This window comes from Oratosquilla oratoria, chromosome 4 (assembly GCF_046742065.1).
Source record: "Oratosquilla oratoria isolate Oo_2021 chromosome 4, ASM4674206v1, whole genome shotgun sequence".
Taxonomy (NCBI): domain Eukaryota; kingdom Metazoa; phylum Arthropoda; class Malacostraca; order Stomatopoda; family Squillidae; genus Oratosquilla; species Oratosquilla oratoria.
Window position 1 is genome coordinate 56,389,645 of NC_134780.1, and position 10,159 is coordinate 56,399,803.

The 10,159-nt window shown below is 40.5% G+C and overlaps 1 protein-coding gene across 1 annotated transcript; it reads right to left on the bottom strand.

Annotated features, from left to right (window-relative positions):
- Nucleotides 1-1,223: 1,223 nt before the first annotated feature.
- On the bottom strand, nt 1,224-6,378 carry LOC143024869 (macrophage mannose receptor 1-like). The gene is made up of 5 exons (XM_076184205.1): nt 6,221-6,378; nt 5,524-5,700; nt 4,491-4,828; nt 3,094-3,202; nt 1,224-2,098 (listed from the first exon to the last, which is right to left on the bottom strand). Exons 1-5 carry the CDS (start codon nt 6,300-6,302, stop codon nt 1,872-1,874), a joined length of 933 nt encoding a protein of 310 aa, XP_076040320.1. The 5' UTR covers nt 6,303-6,378; the 3' UTR covers nt 1,224-1,871.
- Between the last annotated feature and the right edge of the window lie 3,781 nt (nt 6,379-10,159).

The following is a 10,159-nucleotide window of genomic DNA, read 5'->3' on the forward strand; positions in this document are numbered from 1 at the left end:
ACCAAGTTCCTTCAATCCAGCATTAAAGGAAAAATAGCCCGGTATTGTTCCAGGTTCTGCTGGAATCCCCGTGAAGCCGTGGGCGGTGTTCTTACCTCAAAGAACGTGGAAGGCGGCCCAAGTTCGATCCCCTGGGCAAAAATTTCATGCCACGCTCCGATATCAAAGGTGCCGGATACCAGTGTTGCTCGACAGAGTTGGCTCCTCATCAGCGAGACTGAACTGATTACACTGCTTTAAGACCCCACTCACCATCGCAGACATACACACACACACACACACACACACACACACATATATATATATATATATATATATATATGTATATACATAAATATACTCTGTGACTCGAAAAACTTTCCAAACAACAAAGGATAACGAAACAAAAATATTCATAGATATAGAATATTTATATGTATATATATATATATATATGAAGACATCCTGACAGGTTGTAAGAGGAGTAGAGGGAAACACACAAGTAGAACAGGAGTTTATTCCTTGACTAGTTTCGCACAGTGATGCTTCTTTCTGAAGAAGCATCACTGTGTGAAACTAGTCAAGGAATAAACTCCTGTTCTACTTGTGTGTTTCCCTCTACTCCTCTTATATATATATATATATATATATATATATATATATATATATATATATATATATATATATATATATATATATATATAGATATATACAGACATATATTGCCGAAATGAAAGTTCATTCACTACAGTTTTTATTTATATTTTTTCAAAGATGACATTCTCGAAATTAAATCAAGCATATCAAAAGAAATTTTATTAAATTTATTTTGTTGTATTTCGTCTAATTTCATTCTATAATGTCTTATTATATTTTATTTGTTTATATTTTGTTTTGTGTTCTCTTATCCCTAGAATCTTTTGTCTTAGGGACAGTTCCTCTGGAGGTAGATTTTGTCCCAAGATAGATACTTCGGTTTTTGACACTTGGTCCCACCATGTTGACATCTCTCAATATATATTTTTTTTTTACCATTACTATACTCTCTTTTTTTAATGTCCAGTTTTTCATCATCATGTCCACTACCACTCCAACAAATTTATCTGTAATGTAGCACTATCATTCTGAAAAAGCTTGTAGCGAAACTAGTCAAGAATAAACTCGGATTAAGACTCCAGTCTTTCTTCTTCTCACCCACTTCAACTTGTTACAATGTCTCAACAATATATATATACATGTGTATGTGTGTGTGTGTGTGTGTGTGTGTGTGTGTGTGTGTGTGTACAGTATGTATAGAAGACTTGGTAGAATATCAAAACTGAATATGATTTTGAGACCAGATGGCGATATCGCCGCCGCCAAAGTCAGTGAGGAAGCTCAAATGAGGGTTAGCGCTTCTCCAAGTCATCTTCCAATGTCTAATATCCATATTTGGAAATATCCCATGCCCCGAGTAATTACATAACATGTATATGCCAAAATGAGAACACACTGCCACTGAGTAGTGCTCCAAAAACGGCCCATGATATATATATATATATATATATATATATATATATATATATATGTGTGTGTGTGTGTGTGTGTGTGTGTGTGTGTGTGTGTGTGTGTGTGTGTGTGTGTGTGTGTTCTTTTTTTATCTATTTTTTCTTGACTGTGTGGCCACCAACAAATACTGTGGCTCTTGGTGTCTTCACATGTTTTCCTAATCTCAGGTATGTCATGGACACATTAGTATCCAGGTATCTTGAGACGCTTGACATGGTTCAGTCAGCATCACTGTAGGATATACGAAAAATGACCTAAGGAACTCGCCGGCCTACAACACAAGGTCCACCAGGCACCGTCGGAACAGTACTTGTGCGTGCACCCTGTTCAAACGCTGATAGCATTTACTCTTCAGGTGGGAAGTACTGGCACACTGCATAGGAGACCTCGGAGCATTTCAGGTCCCTTGCATAAAAGTCGTTTCCGTAGAAGAGTTCGACACAGCCGTCAGCTAGTTTAGGAAAGCCGGGCTGCCACAGGGAAGGCCCCAACTTCACCGGCTCGCCCGTCACCCACTCGTAGAAGCTGAGGGCTCCTTTCGCTCCCACCCAGTAGGAGCCGTCGGTTTTCTCTGTGAGGAAAATCAGAGAGAGTAAAGATCATTTGATGAACTGTGCTTATACATTCTGCTTCGGCAAAGCGTATCTATATGTATGCATATTTGGATAATATAATGTCGTAGCACATTTGTAAAATGAGACTTGTTAAACCACTGTGGTCCTCTTTAGAAGGTGAAGAGGACCATAGATATTGGTCGAAATATACGGATCTTATGTTTTCCTTATTCTCCGACAGTGTATTAACAAGTCTCATGCATGCATATGTTCATACCTGGAGCCAGACATAAGACACGAGGTGAAACGGTTCCCCTCAACTGACTTTAATCGACTAACAAAAACAGCGCAGAGTATAGGGATTATCACAACGGACTATTTTTCCTCCTACATCCTACCTCCAACCTCCGTTTGAATAACTAGATTATAACTTAGCTTACAGAAATTTAGACTTCTCTTAGAAAAATTCAACAGTATGTCTGACATTGGTATATGTTTACAATCTCTTAGACCATCATTCATCTTTGCTATACATGACGGAAAGATTAATTATTTGACATTTGGATATTTGAAAAATGAAATATTGTAACTAAAATCGTATTTTACTTAAACGAACTCTGAACTGTCGGCGCTGGTGAAGCCCGTGGAAGCCCAGTGTGATAACTCCTTAAACACAATCAAATGACGTCACTTCAGAATGGACCAATCCTTTCTGTACTGACAAGTCTACAGGTTACTTCAAGCTGGCTGGTGCCCGGCAATTTCATTCATTTGGGTGGTACCCTTTCGGTTTTGAGAGGAGTCCGTATATAATAGAGGGCAGGATAGATAAGATGGGGGAGAGGGAGGGAGGGGGAGATTTGGGGATTTAGTGGAAGGAAAGAATGAAATGGAAGGAAGTTAGAGATATGATAGATGTGGGGCAGATCCACTTGCTCAGTTATTTTTGTAGTCTTATGGAGTTTTTTTTAGTTTTTTTTCTTTTTTTTTTTTTGGAGTCAGTCGCACTCACCTAGAGCTTTTATCCTCCTGACGATTTTGGCGTGTTCCTCACAGGTAGTAATGGCAGCAAGGTCACCTCCATTGTTCCTGCAGTACTCTCGTGCGCTCGCCCAGGTAGCCTGAAACAGTAGACAGGTGAATATATGAATAGATAAATAAGTAAATAAGTGAATAAAAACAATTAGGAACAAATAAATGAATAGATGAATAAATGAATAAATAGATAAATAAAAATAAATAAGAACAAATAGATAAATATAAAATAATTAATATATACATACAGAAATATATGAGTAAATAGATTAATAAAAAGTGAAAAAATAATAAATAAATAAGTAAATAAATGAATAAATAAATAGAAAACATGGAGAGCAGGCCAGGACAAAGTCCTATCCACTGCTGAGTCCAAATGAACGATTTTATTCGTCCGAGAGACACTCCCCCCCCTTTGACGTTCTACGAGGGTTAAGCCAAATTCTTTACATCCACTTCAACTGTTTTCTTAAATACCTCTGACTATTCACCCGTGGCCCCACGGCAGCCGCGCACGGTCACCTCTTCTAAAAAAAAAAAAAAACCACTTCCTGATTTCCCGAAAATTTCCCTGTCAGTGTTTCTATAGTTAGGAGGTCTGTATAGGACGCCAATAACATATTTCTTATTCTTGCATATAATCTCCATCCAAATAGATTCCGTACTTTCCTCTTGCTTAATCGAATTGTTGGTAATAAAATTAGCTGTGTTTTTAACTAAAAGTGCTACTCGTACGTGAAAAAAAAGATAAAAAAAAAAAAAAATGAATAACAGATACTGGAAGTAGACCGCGAAAGAACGATTTTGGTAGCATTCCGAAGACTGGGTGCCGACACTCTGTGGTCTGGGAACAGACAAAGTGAGGATCCTCTCTGACGTCTGTCCCCTGCAACCACCTCGAGCAGGTACCCGTCATTAGTTCGCTGGCGTCCTACCTCTCAGAGGAGTAAAATCATTTGGTGTTAGAAAGAACAAAACATACAAAGTGTTATTCGATCCTAAAAACCTGAGAAGGCCTTATTTTCGTCTAAACGGATATTGCAGGGAGTTATTATCGCGGCCAAAACTCAACATGAGAATTCATAAGGCCTGTAAAAAAAATCCCATTAAGCGATAAAATTCACTACATTATTGACCGTGCATCGATACCGGTAATGGCACGTTGAAAATATCAGTGTTTATGATTATAATCCCGTAATCAAAAAGGTGTTTGTCCCCACAATTGGAGCGACCGTTACCCATGTAAGTGTAAACATAACCGAGTGTTCATGTCGATGAGTGCTTTCCAGCTGGTGACATGTTTTACTCTATTCGCTCTAACTCAAGGAAAGGCCCAAAGATTGATGGAGTTCAATATATACAGATTGTACTTGCCTTTTCTTCGTGGAAAAGGATACAGATCCCTTGAAGATCGTGGAAAGGCTTTGGACACTTCGAAACCTTCTGCGACTCCTGTGACGCCCTCTGCTCGTCCTGGCGGGAATGTCCCTCTTCTCCTCTGGCGAAGGGTTCTTCGCAAAGGCACATGTGCGTGCTGGTTGGGCTCGCCTCGTAGAACTTGTAATTGTCCTTTCTGACCATTATGAGGCTAGTTTGGTCTTGGCCGGGGTGCCCGTATGCCCACTGGGGTGGGCCCAGGGGAAGTGGTGATCCGCTCACCCAAGACCACTGCTTGGTCTTTACGTCAAGCACGCCACCTACCATAATATTAGCTGAAATAGTAAGGTAGATGTATGTGAAAAAATACGACGGTAGTATACTTTTGGATTAAATAGACAATAAAAACACACACATATATGTGTGTGTGTGTGTGTGCTTGTTCTTCGCATGCAAATATACTGCACATTTGCTCAAGTTGTACGCTCAAAGTTAAGTGGTTAGATATAAAACAGGGACAGTTTTACCTCGTTCACTCGAATCACACTCGTTCCTTTCACTTCTTCCTATTTAAACAGCGTAAAAATTGCACCTCAGCATTGCTGGGGGGGGGGAAGGTGCAATTTTCATATGTTTAACAGACACTTTTTTAAGTCCACATGTACATACATCAAGGTCTTGGATGATTTTTCGTGTGAGACCATTTTCTGTGGGTGATTATGTGTGACATGCATTCGTAAAAATGCATCTAAAATGATAGCACACTCGCCGGTAAAAGTACAAATCTTTGAATATATGTGGACTCTGAATTTCATCATGCAAATGCAACTTTCGTTGCAGAGTATTTCGTGTATCTTTGTACATACTTCTAGACTCCTATCTAACACTTCGACAAGTGTTGGGACACCAATGTTGTGGAACAGAAAGTTATATATTAGCAGGATCTATGCATTATCAGAATTAACTTCGGGATGATTACAGGAGTTTGGTAGTGATGCGAACTTGCTAAAATTCAGACAGAGCCACCTACCTTCATTGGTGTTTAGGAGAAGGTAGTCGGCCAGGGATTCGTGTTCGGAACACGACTCAAGGCTTGCCATGCCTGTGTTCAGAGTAGCACAGTAGTCTAAGCAACTCTGGAAGTTCAATTTGATCCCGGTGTGGTAGCAGCTGTCGTATACTTTGTCGAAACCCGGCGAGCACAAGGCTGTGGAGAAGAAAATGGGGATGACAAAGTCTACAATGAACCACTAATATTTACGCGTAGAAAGACCATAAGGAGCTTCGCATCCTTATTCAATGCAATTCTTATTTTGTTTATAAAGTTACACTGATACAAAATGTCAGTGAAAACGTCTATTAGACTTTCGCAAGAAAATTTCAACATATTCGTATAGGTCTAATTCTCTTAATTCGTCATTCAGCTTCTCACATTATGGCACAAGAGTAATTTGACATTTGAAATTTGAAAAGCAAGAGATTTTAACCAGTCATTTATGCTAAAACGAAGTAGCAAAAGCAAGTAGCATGCTAGCGAGAAATGCCGAGTGTGCTGCCACTTTAACTCTTTTCCGTCACGCGTAAGGTAGTGTTTAGTATTAATTATGTGCAATCTGATATTAGCGCCTCCGATGAAACAGTCAAATCTGTGCATTCGTCTGCGGTGACTTGTGCTTACGGTATAGTTACATCGATTGTTTCGAGGAAATTGAGATAACTTTGCTCACCCGTTACTTCCCTCAACTGCAGCGCTACCAAGACGACGCCGACGACGACGACGCCGGGCGCAGTGATGAACAAGGACTTCATTTCGGACCGAGAGTCAGAGCTGCTGTGAGTCCTTACAGCAAGAGGACGCACACAAGCAGTTTTTATTTCGTGGCTACACGTTTCCACGTCACTGAGGCCTAGTGATAAGATTTTTTTCTTTCTCTTGGGAACTTTATGCCATTGTGTTTTCATTGGATTGGCTTAGTTTCAACAAAAGAATACACAAACACACAGTGGCATTTTTAAATCTACTATTATACAGTAGTTCTCCCTCCTTCCTGATTTTCTCTGACCGTTTTGTAGCTGCTGTTGCAGGCGGTCACCACTCTTCTTCTATGACTATAAACTCTGGCGTCTCAGAGTTCTGTTCTATCTCCTGTTATTTCTCCCTTGTTCAAAGACGATTTACTTCCCTGCACATCTTTCCCTATACACTCATAATGATGAAATTAAACTACATCTCGACCTGAGCTCCAGTCATGTAAACTCCAGCGTTTCCCAACCTAGGGGTGCTGAAATTAATTCTAGGGGGTTGTTGGGAAGCGATGCATACATACGTTTTCTTTTATCCTTCTAGTAATAAGAAATTAATTAGGGGATGCTGGACTGCTTAGACCTGACTACAGGGGGTGCTAGGTTAAGAAAAGGCTGGGAAATGTTATTTTAGAGGGATCACTGCAGAACACTTAACCTATGATGGTCACAATCTCCTGTAGTGTCTTTCACTTCCACCACGATTTAATTTCGCCACCTGTCTAGTCAACAGGCAAGTACTCAACATCCTCCTACTCTCTTCTTCAATGGCGCACAACTTTTTCCCTCTGATACGTTATATTATATTTTCCCTCTGGTAAATTCAACTGGAAGAATCGTATTACTGCTACTGTGTGTGTTTGCGATTATCAAATTGCATTTACCTAATTGCAGTATAAAGGGAGGGAGCAACGATCACCTGTTTCTTACTCTCCAATTTATCATAACTTGCTCAAATTGGTATTTCTCAGTTTTATTGATATTATAATTATTTTCTCTACGAGTTTTTATTTTTCATACGCTTTAGCCATCTTGTTTGCTGCTCATTGAAAAAATCTTAAAAATTAGACCTCAGAACGAAATATTTAAATCCTTGTCTCATTCCAAAACAGTATCATTCACACTATCTTGCGGCTTTTCTTTACCTTGTTGGCTGATATACATTGCACAGATGGTGTATATTTAAAAAATATTTCTTCACCTATAGATCAATAAATAACTGGAAATAAGCTCGGAGCGCCCACCAATATGGCGCCCAAACAAAGGCAAGGCAGCTGTTTGTCCGGGGTGATGACGTCACGTGCAATTCATCGATACTCTGCATCCGAGTAACCGTGTTGCTGTTGTACTACAGTACAATTCAAAGATGTGCCATTGTGCAATATCGCATTTGAAAAAATTCCCCCACTACATGAATGCATTCTCTCACCAAGAGGCAATGTCTTATCTGCAAGTTCACACAAAATACATACCGCCTTTTCTCGCCAGCTGACAGATTACGTGCACATGATATTTTTTTTAACAAAAATCGAATCCCATTTCCGCCATACTTCAAAACAGGGCCAGGGGCTTCTTTTATAGAAACTTTTAAAAGATATTTCTAACTGCATTGCCTGAAATTCCCCTATCTGTATATGGAAACGGGTATCCATTGAACGGATTCATCGAGATCTAACCTTCGCGCAGTAAAGCGCATCTTCCATCTTGTGCAATGGCGTATAGAGAGGAAAGGGCCGTAGGGACGGTAGCCCCGGGCATCCAATCAGATCATTTAGGGGGAAAGAACTTTAAGATCAGAGTGCAATAGGTGAAGTAATTTTTCTACACCATCCACTCCCTTTCAGAAATGGTTTTGTAAACTATCCCTGTCGATTCCACCATCGTAATAGTCATATTTCGATTAAAATTAATGTAAAGCGGATTTCCGAAGATTTACGAGGATTTCCGAGACGCGCATCTGTTCATCACGCATCGACGGAACGTCACAGGAGCCAACATTGTAACCAAGATCTAGATATAACAAGATCTAGATATACCAGGTCTAACCACTTCCGACCGAATTTCGAGAGAGTTGGCGCAGCGGGCCCGTGACATCACCTGGCTGCTCAAAGTGGGCTTCGCACGTCCCGTTGTTGTTAGTTGTAGCTGGCTCGTCGTACGGGGAGTGTTGCTGCCTCCGCTCGCACCGCTCCACGCAATTAGTTATATTCTGACAATGAAGATCTATATATACCGGTATATATAGATCTTGACAATATGGCTTATTGTACCATAAAGGGTTGTGGCTCAAACCAAAGAGGAATTAAGCCAAATGTTAATTTTCATCGTTTCCCTGCAAATACACGCACATGTGAACGTGTACACATATAAGCACACACGACGATATCTCCCCGTAAAATACAAGTATATAAAACACACACACACACACACACACACACACACACACACACACATATATATATATATATATATATATGTGAACGTGTACACATATAAGTACACACGACGATATCTCCCCCTTTCCGTAAAATAAAATTATACAAATACTATCCACTCTATCAAGTTTCTCGGTGGCGTAATCGGTGGAGAGTCAGATCTACAAAGTCAAAGTGTCGGCGATAATTGGTTCGAAACCAGTCCAAGTTTATTTTTTTTTTTTTTTTTCAGTCTCGCTGCGCTTCGAGTCGTTACTCCAACTCTCGTGGGCGGGGAGTTGGAGATATGTGTGCGTGTAAGTTCATAGATCGGACATACGAGCTCTGAGCTCTCTTCCGGGAGGGAGATAGCTGTCGATCACGAGTCCAGTACGTGATCCAAAAGACAAAGATGAATCACACACACATGTGAACATGTACACATATAAGCACACACGACGATATATCCCCTTCCAATAAAATACACGCACACACATATACACACACATACACACACACACACACACACACACACACACACACACACACACACACACACACACATATGTGAACGTGTACACATATAAGTACACACGATGATATCTCCCATTCCCGTAAAATAAAACTATATAAATACACACACACACAAATTAAAAATTAATAAATCGGTGGCGCAAACGGCTGAGAGTCTGACATACAATGGTAAGATATTGGCGGTACCTGGTTCGAATCCTATCCAGGATGATTTTTTTTTTCAGTCTCGCTGTGTTTCGAGTCGTTACTCCAACTCTCGTGGGCGGGGAGTTGGAGATATGTGTGCGTGTAAGTTCATAGATCGGACATACGAGCTCTGAGCTCTCTTCCGGGAGGGAAATAGCTGTCGATCACGAGTCCAACACGGGATCCAAAAGACCAAGATGAATCACACACACATGTGAACATGTACACATATAAGCACACACGACGATATATCCCCTTTTCATAAAACACACACACACACACACACACACACACACACACACACACACACACACACACACACACACACACACACACACACACACACACACACACTTCAACGAACGGACGGCTTAGAGGACGTTCTGAAGAAAAAGTGAAATTTCGTGGATCCCGAAGCAAAGGAAGTACCTATTGTATTTACAGGGTGGGGGGGAAATTGCTCGTGGTGTAGGGGATAGTGAGGAAAAAGGAGAAGGGGAGGGATTACTGAGGGAAATGGAAGGAAATGAGGAAGGAGAGGACTTGGCCCAGGCAGGCAGACGCCATGTAAACAAAAGAGGTCCCGACCAATTTAGTGACGACGAAATGTCTAACAAAAATGTAAAGATTAGAAACATAGATAAGAACAATTCAATGGAAGGTGAGGATAACAATTTCCAAGGATTTAAAGAGGGGGAGGCGGATACCAACCTCCCCCGACTAGCAAAA